This window comes from Squalius cephalus (assembly GCF_949319135.1).
Source record: "Squalius cephalus genome assembly, chromosome: 23".
Taxonomy (NCBI): Eukaryota; Metazoa; Chordata; class Actinopteri; order Cypriniformes; family Leuciscidae; genus Squalius; species Squalius cephalus.
The window spans coordinates 26386609-26402458 of NC_137144.1; the positions used below are offsets into that span (position 1 = coordinate 26386609).

At 38.0% G+C, this 15850-nt stretch overlaps 2 protein-coding genes across 3 annotated transcripts in view; one reads left to right on the top strand and one right to left on the bottom strand.

Annotated features, from left to right (window-relative positions):
- The window catches only part of kcnq1.2 (potassium voltage-gated channel, KQT-like subfamily, member 1.2), a 157701-nt gene extending 152312 nt beyond the window's left edge, over positions 1-5389 (top strand). For both annotated transcript variants that reach the window (XM_079858946.1, XM_079858945.1), the window contains exon 19: positions 4387-5389. In XM_079858946.1, the coding sequence (XP_079715072.1) occupies positions 4387-4539 (153 nt within the window). In that variant the 3' untranslated portion in view covers positions 4540-5389. The remainder of the gene's footprint in view (positions 1-4386) is intronic.
- The window catches only part of avpr1aa (arginine vasopressin receptor 1Aa), a 675329-nt gene that overhangs the window by 123099 nt on the left and 536380 nt on the right, over positions 1-15850 (bottom strand). The window lies entirely within an intron of this gene.

Consider the following 15850-nt stretch of genomic DNA (forward strand, 5'->3'; position numbering starts at 1 on the left):
TGATGATAAATAATGGCACGCAAGGGCTCATAAACTGGTAGTAGCTATCTGAATAAATGACCCATTCTGAAAGAAAAACACTCTTGCAGGAGAGGTTGTTTCTGACAATTTGTGTTAATGTCACATGACGTTACATTACATTACACACACCCACACACACACACATAGATACATACATACATAGTGTACATGGGTCATTGACTAATAAGGTTTTTAAAAGTGTAAAAAAATAGAATGGAGATATAACTATATTTGAAACAATTTTTTTAGTTTACCTAGGTGTTAACGATAAGATTTTGTGGTTTGTACAATCAATTAACACTGTTTTTTTGTCATTTTTTACAGGATGGAAAAAATGTCACCAAAAAAGTCATTCGGTTTAACCACTGATTTGAAAGTTAAAAACTGATTTGACATTGATGTTGAGATAGTATATAGTGTGTACCACAGAAGAAATATAAAAAAAAAAAGATCACTGATCTCATAAATGTAATCATTTATTGGACTACTCTAAACACCCCAACATACTCAAGTAAAACATTTATTATTATTAAGGCCTATGGACAAAAAAAAATGACCCGTCACGTCATTGACCCACATACATATACATATATATATATATATATGTATATATATAAGATTCCAAATCCTAATGTTTGATGTATGTTGTTATTGTCAACTTTTGACCCTTTCTCAAAATACATTTGATTTAGGATTGTTCTAAATATCTTTGACAGGGTCCTTTTTACTAAGTAGCCTATGTTGAGGTCCTAAAAGGTAACCAATAACGGGGAAAGAGCTCTTCAGGAATTTATTTTTAAATAGAAGATAATAAATAAGCAAGGATAGGCAAATTAAATATCTAATGTACGATGCAATAAATAAAATACAGTAAACACAATTTTTCAATAACCGATATGGTGGCAATACATTGTGTATCAATATAAGAAATTATTTTTAGGACCATTAAGAGTTTTTGCATTGTGACATTATTTTCATGACAATTTTCACCCCAAACCTTCTAGGCTCATGGTAGTAATTGTTGTATACTAAATTTAATTTAAAAAAACATTATGTTAATGAAAAATGTTATAAATGGCCCTTAAAATTGGCTTCATTTTATTTATTTTGATATTAAGTTTCATTTGTGTCAAGGGTTAAACTGACTTTTTATGACTGTTAATGCAGTACCTACTTTTAGTGTTTAAAAGTAATGTTTTGTTAAAATAACGGTGGACACAATGAAGAGATGTTAGCCTGATGTTCAGACTCTTAGGGGTTAAACAATCGTGTGTCGTAACGTGAGGTTAAGTGCCTCACTGGAGCACAATGGTGATTGTTCATGGATTAACCCCTTGCACGGCTTGAACCTTCAACCTTTTACTTAGTAGCCCGGATTTGGGACAACACAACCACGCCACCCTAAATCTAAACCTTGAAATGAACTAGAAAAACAGCTTTATTTCTCAGCTGAGGCCACGTCTAATCCACATACGCATCCTTTTCTCTACGCTTTGGCCTTCAGTTCACACTGAGACAGCATTATCCTGTGAAAATAGAGATTTTTGAAGACGCTCTCCCAAGTGAATAAATATGAGAATGGAGGTTATGCATGTTTAGTCATGTGACACATATTGTACTGATAGATATCTATGTTTATACAAGTATGTGCCTGCGATGTGCTATTCACTTTCACAGTGTTGCTGAAAATAAATCTTCTGGGTGTTATCAGTGTTATGGCATTTATGCAAAGATGCAATTGCTGTCCTGCGACAAAACATGAGGGCAAATGCAAAGTTCTGTCATGAAACTCTAGATGGCGCAGGCTGATTGGTCCTTAACTCAGTCTAATTGCAACCACATCATTCTCTATGGGCACAGCTGATTGGTTCCTGCTGTATCAGTAGCCAATGAGCTCGCAGCTCAACCTTCAAATACTGTCAGCATTTGCTGTATAAGTTGAAGCACGCTTTCAGAAACCCTCCTCCTTCCCCAGCTCCACCTGTATAGATCTGCTACGGGTAATTTGTGTACACTATATTGTACAGCATCAGCATGTCTCGCTTGTTCACAGCAGTGTGTCGTGTGTGTATTGGTAGTAGCAAATCCCGTACTTGCTCTGCAATAACAGCAGCAGCAGCATGTCAGATCAATTCGACCAAGACCAAAGATATCGACATTCTCATATCCATTACCACGCCAAACATTTAGAGAGTTGTCGTAACAGAATTGCGTTTTAGACCAAACGTGGAGTTGCAGTTTGGCCAGCTCTCTGTAACTGGTGAGGTATTTTGCTAATAAAATTATCTTGGCAGAAATATATCATGAGAACTTGACCTCTGACCTCTCTGTATGAGCTTTTGTCACATTTTACCCGTGCGTAGTAAGATGATTGTAGCGTTTTCCGACGTCTAAAGCCGGGTGCGCACTGTGGCCACGATTTGGCCGTCTGAGACAAATTTTGCAAATCCTAAAAGAATCCTCTGATCCAAGGCTCAAATCTGAAGTCTTTGATCGCTAGTTTGATATGTTCACTGACAGCCGAATTAATGACCATTGCGATCAAATTTTACCTCAGACGAGTTTCTGGCAGTGTCAGAAGATAAGACAAGCCATGACCAAAATTAACATTAGAGATTTCTTTGTAGCCACCATTTCAATCCCACGTGTAACGTAGCTCACATCACTGAACACGTTATAGTGGAGCGGCTAAGTGATATAATCGTTCAGTTTATGATACAAATTGGCATGAGCAGTCTCCATGGGTCCCTTGACAAGAAAATTGTCCGAGCCACTTCAAGATTTTTCATTTTTCAAGATGGCCGACACCTTAGTGGAGCAGTTAAGTGATATAGTGGTTTATTTGGTGATACAAGCATGAAAATTGGCATGAGCAGTCTCTGTGGGTCACTAGACAATAAGCCACCCACAGCTACTTGAAATTTCAAGATGGCGGCCATTTTTCAAGATGGCCACCACCTTAGTGGAGCAATTAGGCTCATGGCAATTTTCATGCTTGTATCACCAACTAAATGATTTCTTAAGCCTAATTGCTCCACTAAGGTGGTGGCCATCTTGAAAAATGGCCGCCATCTTGAAATTTCAAGTGGCTCGGACTATTTTCTTGTCAAGTGACCCATGGAGACTGCTCATGCCAACTTTCACGCTTGTATCATAAACTGAACGATTCTGCCAAACATAAGCACTTAGCCGCTCCACTATTATTGATTAATGATGTAAAACTCTGGACGAGTTTTCGTGCGTGCGTCTGTTTTTAACGCGTCTTGACTGTCCTTTCACACTGGACGCGATTTTGACGCACGAATAATTCGCACGATGGTTTTATTTTTTGATCAGCTGTTTGTTTAATGAGCTCTTCCACACCGAACGCGAATGTGTTGCGGCAAAAAAAACGACTTATTTTTTTCGCTTCAATGACGATTTTTTTTTACTTTTGTGGCGACAGAAAAGGCTTCAGCCAATCACACACTACAAGGGCAACGATTTGAAAGACAATGTGTGGCGCAGCATTGCCAACCAACTCGGTTATCACGACTGTGAGTATGTTGTGTGATAGTTTTAGTCGTTGTATAGTCCTGTGCTGTGTAGGCTAGCAGGCTAAACTACATTTGGAATAGAAAGCTAACACTATTATCGTCAAAGATAGAGACAGAGACCGTGTTTACTGTGAACATGTAACAAAATGTAATGAGACTATTTAGGGCTGCTTTTAGTATACTATACATTCTTTGTGTGATATCTACAGTTTCTAGTCGAATGATTGTAACTTGTTACTTCGTGTGTTACTTGTAATGTGTATTGGCATTACAAAACGCACTGTGTTTAGTTGAAGACACAAAAAAACTGTGGAAAAACCTCAGGGACACCCATGTGAGAAAAAGGAGAGAGGAAAAGGAAACTAAAAGTGGACATTAGCATACTCCCCTTCAGACTCTCTGTTCTTTAAGATTGGGTGCACCCAAAACCTTCTTTTCTGTCTTTTACAGAAAATGAAAAACTCGAAAGTTTTGTGATGTTGAAGCTCTGAACGTCACAGACGTCGCAAATTATCGTCGCGGCTGATGTGAATTGTTTTGACGCGAACTATTAGCAATGCGAACTATTTGCTTTTTCGTTTCGCTTTTTCGTTTCGCATCCGTTGTGAAAGGGCCTTGACATCAAAGACAGCTGAGATCTTACAGTGTGACATGGCTTACAGCGAGGATCATGTTCGTACAGTCTGACAAGCAACAATCGTAAAGGACTACTATAAATCGCAAAGTGTGCACCTGGTTTTGAAACTTTTGGAAAATGCTAGTGTGGACGGAGAGCGTTTTGTATCTGGGTTAATGCAGACGTGGCCTGACATGTGTCTGTGTTTTGTAGGTGCTTCAGATGGACGTGAAGTTGGAGAACATCCTGAAGATCCTAATGGAGCATTTCCAGCCCAAACCGGAGCTATTGCAGAAACCCAGTCAGTACAGCTCTCGCGTCACCGTCATGAAGCGGACGTGCGTCAGCATGGACGAGAGCCAATGACACGCTCGCATGGACAACTCGTGCCATGCATTGTGGGAAACAGGGTCCGAGCGGAAGAGCTTGGTGTTTCCTGTTTCTGACTACAAGCTGAACATCATATGAGTAGCGAAGTGGGAAAAGTGGTTGCATGGAGATGCACAGAATCTCCTAATCCAAGCTAAACTGTCCGTCTTTCATTATTTGGACGCGTTATTTGATTGTTTTCATGGTCAGCGCTCTCACAGATGGTGTCGTTCGGACCCGTTTTGGTCAAGCAGGGATCATTAATAACGTTTCCAAACACAGCACTGATCCAGGGTGCGACTCAGGCCGGCGTTGATGTATGGCTGTGGTAGGGCTTATCAAAACAGCAAAACACCAATGATAGATGCTAATGAAGTTTAATAACGCGCTGAGAAAGAAGGCTATTCACGGCTGTTGACGTTGAGACGAGAGCCAAGATTCCCGACAGCGGATCAGAGCTCCAACCACGCCATAATACCGTTTTCCCCCTTGAAGCACCTTTTAGATGCGTTTGCTTGATCTGTGATCTATGATTATTTTTCTTATCTGAGATAATTAAACGTTGAAAGGCGAAGTGAATTGACGGAAAATCAATTAATGAGATGCAAAAACACATTCCACTGTTCTTTTCCAGAAACCACAACGCTGTCTTGAGGAAAATACCTTCATCCTGGATCTTTTCTCCAGACGTGTTCATCTGTTGGCCGTTTGCCTGGCACAGAATTAACATTGAATTCTTTCTGTTTTTTCAATAAGCAAAAACACACAATGTTACAGGGATGTAAGCAGCAAAAAAAAAAACACGGTAAAATCTCTATCTGACAGCTATAGATCAGTTTTATCAAACGCCGACAACAGCAATATGAAAAATAAGGCAATGCTCAATAAATATTTTTAACATTTATTGATTATAATAAGTGCAATAAAAATTATTACATTTAAAAATCATTAAAAAAAACATCTAATACACTACCATTCAAATGTTTGAAGTCAGTAAAATGTTCTGCTCACCAAGACTGCATTTATTTGACCAAAATTGCAGTAAAATTGTGAAATATTATTACAATTTAAAATAACTGTTTTCTATGTGAATATATAGTAAAGTGTAATTTATTCCTGTGATCAAAGCTGAATTTTCAGCATCATTACTCCAGTCTTCACTCACGTGATCCTTCAGAAATCACTCTAATATGATAATTTCTTATTAACAGCTTCATATTTTTGTGGAAACCGTGATACATGTTTTCAGCATTCATTGATGAACAGAGAGTTCTAAACTTTAAATCTTTTGTAACATTATAAAAGTCACTTTTGATCAGTTTAATATATCTTCTTGCTGAATAAAAGTATTAATTTCTATTTAAAAAAATCTTACTAACCCCAAACTTTTGAACAGTAGTGTAAACATTAACATAATACATTTTATAAATATTATAAAATATAATTTTAATAATATTTATGATATAGTATAAAACATTTCACATATTGAATGCCATTATTAATAAATATTATTCATAATAAACATCTTGTAACTAACTAATTAATAACATGCGGTCACAGGTGTCTGTTTATTGGTATTTTCTATTTTGAAATATATTTGATTCATTGTTCTGCACCACAGGATCTGAAACCCTGAAGAAGAGAGAGTTTATGGCTAGATAAAGTCTTGTCTTTTTTGCTGCTGCTGACACGACTCTGTACAGTTTTATAAAACAAAAAGCAATGTAAATATTGTAGTAATGCCTTATATATGTAGTGCTGAGGGTTTGGATTCATATTCTGATGGAATGATAAACTGATCTGTTGTAATCATTCGCTCCAGAAAACTGTAGTGTAAATAAAACATGCATTTAATTATGTATCACGTTGCTTTTTGGCCGGTTGCACGCGGGAGTACCTGTCACGCTTTGAGTCACACGTCATGTGTGAATGATTAAAGTTTGGAGACTCAAACGAACCGGAGAAATTGAAAACGACTTGTTTCCATCGGCTTATTTCTCTTCAGCAAACCAAATATTCTGTGCACAGTTTAATATGCAGAATATAACTGCTCATACATTCAGGTCTAAGCCCAAAACATGCGCCTGAGAGACCTGGGGCCTGTACCATGACGGTAGTTTAACAAACTCAGGGTTATAGGATTAGTTTTGAGTTGACAAAACCAAACCAATCCAACCAGGCTCTTTTGATACCATGATGCTGATCATCAACTTTCTCTGTCAACTCAGGCTAAGTGAATAGTTGGATCAACTTAAAAAAATTACTTCAATTGGTAACACCTAAAGAAATTAAGTTTTCTCAACTTAAATTATCACGTTTTTCACGATAAAACGTGATAATTTAAGTTGAGAAAACTTAATTTATTTAGGTGTTACCAATTGAAGTAATTTTTTTAAGTTGATCCAACTATTCACTTTTTACAGTTTAGGAGTTATGTGTGACATCAGCAGTGAACAGCCAATCACAGGCTGAGAAAGAGTGAAACTACGATTCATTTCTCGCGAGAGAAGCGGCGCGATTCACACAGAATATTACGAGATTGAAAAATATTAAGAATTTAAACAAATTTACACAGCAGGAAGAAAATTAGTCTATGAAAGAGGACAACTAAAATAAAAAGTATTGCTATATCAGTGCAATTAAAGTTAGTTTATACAGTTGATAAAGGTATAGAGAGAATTGAACATTTAAGCTCACATGTAGTCATTTTATAGCTTTATCTATTGATTCTAAAGCGTATTTATATTACCTTCATTTATTTATTCATTTAAACTGTGCGTAATAATAATTGATCAACTAAAATTGTACATGATGTGATCGATAAAGGGTATATCTAATATCTAAATCATACAAAATTATTATTCTAAATAAGCATTAGTAAAAGCCATACGATTTGGTCTTTAAAAAACATTTGCTATTTAGTGACCTTTTTTTTTTTTTTATTGAACAGATATAACCGGAAAAACAGTTACAACTCAAAACAGAATTAATAATACAAACCATAATAAAAGCCAGTGAAAGCAAGTTAAATAAAAAGCAAGTAAAATAAACAGACAAAAAATAAATAAAATAAAAAATACATAATAAGAAATTGAGCCAGGGGTAACATAATTTAAAATAAATTCAAGAGAGAGAGAAATGCCTTGAGTCCCTTTTTGTTTTCATTTTTAAAAGAGCATAAATATTATACTTTGTGCACAACTGGCATTGCTGGAAGAAGAGATAGTACCCAAATAACATTTCAGACAGACAAAAATTTACACTTGTGTACAAAAAACTTCAAATAAAATCCAAATAAGACATCCTTAAAGACCAAAGAAAAATGTACTAATAAAGAAGCACGTACAAACAGACAAAATTTCTTCCAAAAAGTAGCTACATGAACACAATCCCGAAATTAGTGACCTTTAATGTGGAGTAGGTCCAATTTCGGTTTGCAACCTCTTACCTGGAACATCACCTGTCCCGGACCAGGTTAGCCATGGAGCGTGAGTTACTATGGCGATGAACCCAGGGTTTGTGCAAACTAAACTGAAACACACCTGGCTAACCTAAACCGGCCTCGTGGGACAGGCCCCTGGAGGTCTGGTTATGGCTCTGAAGTGACGGGACCTTGAAGGAGAAGTGGAGTGTACAGGCCCAGCTGTGTGCAGGACACACACTGACGGCCTTTCATAAATTCAAGAGAGAGAGAAATGCCTTGAGTCCCTTTTTGTTTTCATTTTTAAAAGAGCATAAATATTATACTTTGTGCACAACTGGCATTGCTGGAAGAAGAGATAGTACCCAAATAACATTTCAGACAGACAAAAATTTACACTTGTGTACAAAAAACTTCAAATAAAATCCAAATAAGACATCCTTAAAGACCAAAGAAAAATGTACTAATAAAGAAGCACGTACAAACAGACAAAATTTCTTCCAAAAAGTAGCTACATGAACACAATCCCGAAATTAGTGACCTTTAATGTGGAGTAGGTCCAATTTCGGTTTGCAACCTCTTACCTGGAACATCACCTGTCCCGGACCAGGTTAGCCATGGAGCGTGAGTTACTATGGCGATGAACCCAGGGTTTGTGCAAACTAAACTGAAACACACCTGGCTAACCTAAACCGGCCTCGTGGGACAGGCCCCTGGAGGTCTGGTTATGGCTCTGAAGTGACGGGACCTTGAAGGAGAAGTGGAGTGTACAGGCCCAGCTGTGTGCAGGACACACACTGACGGCCTTTCATGTGCACAATCTCTGCGCTTTCAAAGGCCGTTTGATGTGTGAGCGCTGGATCATCCGCTATCCTCATGGAAAAGCTTTCTGGATCCGTGACTGCGAGGTTCACTTCTCCTGTGACGTACCAGAGCAGATCCTCATGATGAGTGATTCTCTTTAATGCCGTTTCTCACTTCGGTTCTGCTTGATTAACATCTTTCAAGGCTGAAAACACACTCATATTTCCTTCTTTCTCCCTTAACCCTAGAATAGACCTTATGTAGCCCCGCCCCTTTTCTCGTTGTCTTTTGACTTCCGGTCTGTATTTTCACAGCGATCTTGCCTATTTATTAATGAACGGCTCGTTTTAAAATCTTCCCTGTCTACTGACATTTGTTAAGACATCTGCTTTAAACATTACAATCCTCATGATAACTTTCGTTAACTTTCCATTAAGTAAATCCACTTCAAAAGCTAATTACTCCTGGACAGAAATGCCATAGAGATATACAGAGCGACCGCAAAAACGGAAGTTCAAAGACAATTATTCTAAAGATGGCGGCGCCCTCGTTTCTCTGGCGCATAAGGTCTATAAAGCCTGACATGTAGGTAACGACAACCTGACATATCAGTTTATTGGACCTTTAGACCAAATACTTTGATAGGTCAGGCTTTTATGGCTCATGCAACCCGTCACACTAAATGCGTCTCTATAGCACGCATTGTGTTTATCGTGCAATTCATACGCGAAAATGAGTTTTAACGTGCATAGGAAATACATGGGTAGGTTTAGTAGTGGTGTGCGTGTGTATTATACGCTATAAAGTGCGTATCAAATGCACGCGAAAACTGCGCATCATATGCACGTGACGTAAAAACTCATTTTCGCGTATAAATTGCACCATAAACAATGCGTGCAATAGCGGAAACGCATTTTCATGAGATCAGGCTGAGTGAGAATATGGAGGAAGAAAAACAGCTCAGTTTTATTCAAAGAAAAAATATGCAATTTGGTGCAGTTGCTAATATATTTATATGGCAAATGAATGAGATCTTTATAACAGAAAATGCAAATAAATAGCCCATCAGTCGTCACTCTATATCTGCCAATAATATAAGATTATTGTCTTAGTAAGATGAAATTTAAATGATCAAAGCTGGTTTTAAAACATAATGCAATGCAATACAATGATGATTAAAAGATGCACAAATAAACCTTCCGTCTGATGATCATATTTGAACATGATATTAAAAAAAGATGTTTGGATAATCTAGTAAATCTTAGTTGCTTCAGTTCAGTAATGTTCATCTTGAAATTTTACACTGCAAAAAAAGAAATAATAATGATATGATCAATGTATGACAACATGTGTTTTTACATTGCTTTAACTCGTCAAAATAAGTTCAGCAATTTGCAACAGTTTTTATAAGTTATAAACTGATTATTTAAAAGTCATTTTAATGTCATTTATATTGAAATGACTCAAACATCCAAGTTGATTGTACTTAAAAATTTAAGACAGCTAATTTTTACTAACAATTATTGTTTATTTCTTTCACAGCAAAAAGACATTTGTACAATTATACTAAAATATCTTTTACTAAAAACTATAAACTACCAACCCGACGACAGAAGGCATGGAGTAGATTGTGTGCAACAGGGTTTTCAGCAGTTTTGATCATATAGAGGCCTTGGATATTTGCGTATCAAATATGATAAAGTAGACTTTATAGCAGGGGTGGGCAAACTACGGCCCGCGGGCCACATGCGGCCCGTTAGGCTGTTTAATCCGGCCCGCCGAGTATTTAAAAAAATTGTCTTAAGATCGCATTAATTTTGCCTTTTTTCTTGCAATACTTTGCGTGTTATATATATATATATATATATATATATATATATATATATATATATATATATATATATATATATTGCGTTGCATATATTTGACAATCGGAATATCAGATATTGCATGCCATAGCTAACAAATGTAAAAAAGGAAAAATGACATAAAAGCAGATCATCATTCATTCAGCGCTGTTGTGGCTGCGGTGTGTCACGCAACAAGCAATGACGCGTCACCATGGAAACCAAACAGACAGCGACTTAAGCCCTATTCGCACAGGATTAGTATTACCCCTGGACCTCTGTAATTAAGAAATTACCCCCTGACGTCTGTGTTTTTGGTGGCTCATTCACACGGGCAAATAAATGTTCGTAATTCCCTCGAGTTTACGGACTTTACAGCGCGCGCCCACCCATTCACACTTCACTAGCTGAACGTGCTGAGACGAAGATCGCGCTGCAGTATTGCAATTCAAAAAAATAACTTATTCAAAACCAATTTATTAGAGAAATATATTATATATATTATCATATTATTGTATAAATATATAATATATCTTCTTTTTCTTTTATTCTTTGTCCATATTTACAACAAGCCTGCCTGAAGAAGGTGTTATAAATACCGAAACGTCGCGATAGGCTTGTTTTTCTATTCATTTTATTTGGTTTATTTCATTTTATATCATTTTTACTCTTTCACACTTTGATTTCTCGAGGTACTTACAGGATGGACGTCTTTAGAGGCCGTGTGAGACAAAGAAATGCTCCACGATACAGACTACTAAATTACACTACCACAAAAAGCGTCCAAACTTTCCAAAAGAGCTTCCATGCTGCGCCAAAATGCTTAATTTGACGTTTCCATGACAACGGTCCGAGTTGAGCTTCCGGATCACGTCTTTACTGTAGTTTGTTTTCTCTTTTGCAGCACTTCATAGTTTTTATCGGAGAAAAACTATAAACGGATTGGAGTAGGGCATATCGAGATATTTTATTGTTAATATAGTTTTAATACAGACGTAAAATGGACAGTTAAACGGCCCATAATGGTTATTACGTTCTTTAGGAAACGATAGGCTCACAAAAAAACAGCCCAAATCACAGACATGGGGATTCGCACGGGACTGGTATTATCAGAGGACCCCTGTGTTGGCCGAAATACGGTAGGTAATTTTCGGGGGAATTTTTACAGACATTTTTACAGACATGGCAGATTCGCACGGGATAAAAATCACAGACGACCTCTGCGATTATTACAAATTACCGGAGGTCCCTAGGTAATACTAATCCTGTGCGAATAGGGCTTTACTTAAGCGCATAGACTTGTTGCATGTTAATGTTTTTTCCTTTTTTGGAAACTCACAGAGAAAAAAATGTTTGGTAACCGCTTGCACACCTTAGTTTTTCCTTTGATTTGTCTGCTATTTACCCACTGAGCAAGCGACGTCTGTGGACGTACAAAACAGGTTGATATCAAGTCCGCCCGTCCAGGCCATGATCTGAACGTCCATTGACAGCCAGAATTAGTCGATTAATGACACTGAGTAATTATGTCCAATCTGGCCATAATCTAAACGTCCACTGACAGCCAGAACTAGTTCAGAAAAGACGTTCATACTGGCTATAATCTGGACGTCCGTTGACATCCAGAAACAGTCCATAAATGACGTGAATAAAGATGTCCAATCCGGCCATAATCTAAACGTCCACTGACAGCCAGAACTAGTCCAGAAAAGACGTTCATACTGGCTATAATCTGGACGTCCGTTGACATCCAGAAACAGTCCATAAATGACGTGAATAAAGATGTCCAATCCGGCTATAATCTAAACGTCCACTGACAGCCAGAACTAGTCCAGAAAAGACGTTCATACTGACTATAATCTGGACGTCCGTTGACATCCAGAAACAGTCCATAAATGACATGAATAAAGATGTCCAATCCAGCCATAATCTAAACGTCCACTGACAGCCAGAACTAGTCCAGAAAAGACGTTCATACTGGCTATAATCTGGACGTCCGTTGACATCCAGAAACAGTCCATAAATGACGTGAACAAAGATGTCCAATCCGGCCATAATCTAAACGTCCACTGACAGCCAGAACAAGTTCAGAAAAGACGTTCATACTGGCTGTAATCTGGACGTCCGTTGACATCCAGAAACAGTCCATAAATGACGTGAATAAAGATGTCCAATCCGGCCATAATCTAAACGTCCACTGACAGCCAGAACTAGTCCAGAAAAGACGTTCATACTGACTATAATCTGGACGTCCGTTGACATCCAGAAACAGTCCATAAATGACATGAATAAAGATGTCCAATCCAGCCATAATCTAAACGTCCACTGACAGCCAGAACTAGTCCAGAAAAGACGTTCATACTGGCTATAATCTGGACGTCCGTTGACATCCAGAAACAGTCCATAAATGACGTGAACAAAGATGTCCAATCCGGCCATAATCTAAACGTCCACTGACAGCCAGAACAAGTTCAGAAAAGACGTTCATACTGGCTGTAATCTGGACGTCCGTTGACATCCAGAAACAGTCCATAAATGACGTGAATAAAGATGTCCAATCCGGCCATAATCTAAACGTCCACTGACAGCCAGAACTAGTCCAGAAAAGACGTTCATACTGACTATAATCTGGACGTCCGTTGACATCCAGAAACAGTCCATAAATGACATGAATAAAGATGTCCAATCCAGCCATAATCTAAACGTCCACTGACAGCCAGAACTAGTCCAGAAAAGACGTTCATACTGGCTGTAATCTGGACGTCCGTTGACATCCAGAAACAGTCCATAAATGACATGAATAAAGATGTCCAATCCGGCCATAATCTAAACGTCCACTGACAGCCAGAACTAGTCCAGAAAAGACGTTCATACTGGCTATAATCTGGACGTCCGTTGACATCCAGAAACAGTCCATAAATGACGTGAATAAAGATGTCCAATCCAGCCATAATCTAAACGTCCACTGACAGCCAGAACTAGTCCAGAAAAGACGTTCATACTGGCTATAATCTGGACGTCCGTTGACATCCAGAAACAGTCCATAAATGACGTGAATAAAGATGTCCAATCCAGCCATAATCTAAACGTCCACTGACAGCCAGAACTAGTCCAGAAAAGACGTTCATACTGGCTATAATCTGGACGTCCGTTGACATCCAGAAACAGTCCATAAATGACGTGAACAAAGATGTCCAATCCGGCCATAATCTAAACGTCCACTGACAGCCAGAACAAGTTCAGAAAAGACGTTCATACTGGCTGTAATCTGGACGTCCGTTGACATCCAGAAACAGTCCATAAATGACGTGAATAAAGATGTCCAATCCGGCCATAATCTAAACGTCCACTGACAGCCAGAACTAGTCCAGAAAAGACGTTCATACTGACTATAATCTGGACGTCCGTTGACATCCAGAAACAGTCCATAAATGACATGAATAAAGATGTCCAATCCAGCCATAATCTAAACGTCCACTGACAGCCAGAACTAGTCCAGAAAAGACGTTCATACTGGCTGTAATCTGGACGTCCGTTGACATCCAGAAACAGTCCATAAATGACATGAATAAAGATGTCCAATCCGGCCATAATCTAAACGTCCACTGACAGCCAGAACTAGTCCAGAAAAGACGTTCATACTGGCTATAATCTGGACGTCCGTTGACATCCAGAAACAGTCCATAAATGACGTGAATAAAGATGTCCAATCCAGCCATAATCTAAACGTCCACTGACAGCCAGAACTAGTCCAGAAAAGACGTTCATACTGGCTATAATCTGGACGTCCGTTGACATCCAGAAACAGTCCATAAATGACGTGAATAAAGATGTCCAATCCAGCCATAATCTAAACGTCCACTGACAGCCAGAACTAGTCCAGAAAAGACGTTCATACTGGCTATAATCTGGACGTCCGTTGACATCCAGAAACAGTCCATAAATGACGTGAATAAAGATGTCCAATCCAGCCATAATCTAAACGTCCACTGACAGCCAGAACTAGTCCAGAAAAGACGTTCATACTGACTATAATCTGGACGTCCGTTGACATCCAGAAACAGTCCATAAATGACATGAATAAAGATGTCCAATCCGGCCATAATCTAAACGTCCACTGACAGCCAGAACTAGTTCAGAACAAAATGACAAACAATATCTGTAAATTAATTAACTGACTGTTAATTTACAGACTATATCATTAACTGTTAAATTGATCTTGCTGGTCAGACACCAACAGGGTTCATGATGCACACATGATGCTTTTAAGTCCTCCTGGGAAGTTTGTATTCATGAGGTTTTACTATTTTACTATTTATGTTTTAAATTAATTTATGAAGCCACTGTAAAATGTATCATTACATGTTATATTGTAATACTATAATACTGTCGTATTTTGTGCAGGCATTAGCTTACTTCATCGTAAATAGAAAAGCCTGACAATGTAACTGCTAAATACCAAAGTATTGTGGTATTACATGTTTCTCACTGACACACCCATAACTCTTCAAGATCGGGCTAAAAGAAAATCCCAAGCTTCCTACTCATATTTTCATCATTGTGGCGGCGTTCATGTATGTTCAATTTGTAAATACGATATTTATGATATAGGTATGTTTTGAATGCATCAATAGCTCTAGTTTAGGGACAATCCATACAAACAATCTTTACTAAACAGACTGTCACAGTGAGAAGATTTTTGTCCTTTATCAATGCTAAAGGCCTAACCACTGCAGTTAACACCATGCTGTTAAATAAAAGTCTGTAGGCAAGTCTTAAGGTTAGGGTTAGGGTTAACCTAACCCTTAATTTCTAACCCAGACCCAGTTTCACAGACATGGTTTAGATAAAGCCAGGATTTGTCCTTAGTTCAATTTGGGTATTTAATTATAGCTTTAAAAAATGTGCCTTAGAAAAAAAAAAAAACATTACTGGCGTGCATCTTGAGACAAAACAATGGCACTGCCATAAGATATGTCAGTTGCTTTCAGGTAATACTGCTCAAACATGCATTTTAGTCTGGGACTACAGGCTTAAGTCTTGCCTGTGAAAGTGTGAAACCCGGGGTATTATGTTGTAACTTGTATATACTGTAATTATGCCAATGTTACCAAAGTGTTGCGTTGGACAGAGGATTAACTCTAAACCAACAGGTTGTGTACCAGTGCCACACAGGGTGAAAAAGGATGTTGACATTATTAGGCATAAGAGTGTTTCTAAAGGAAAGGTCAAGAAT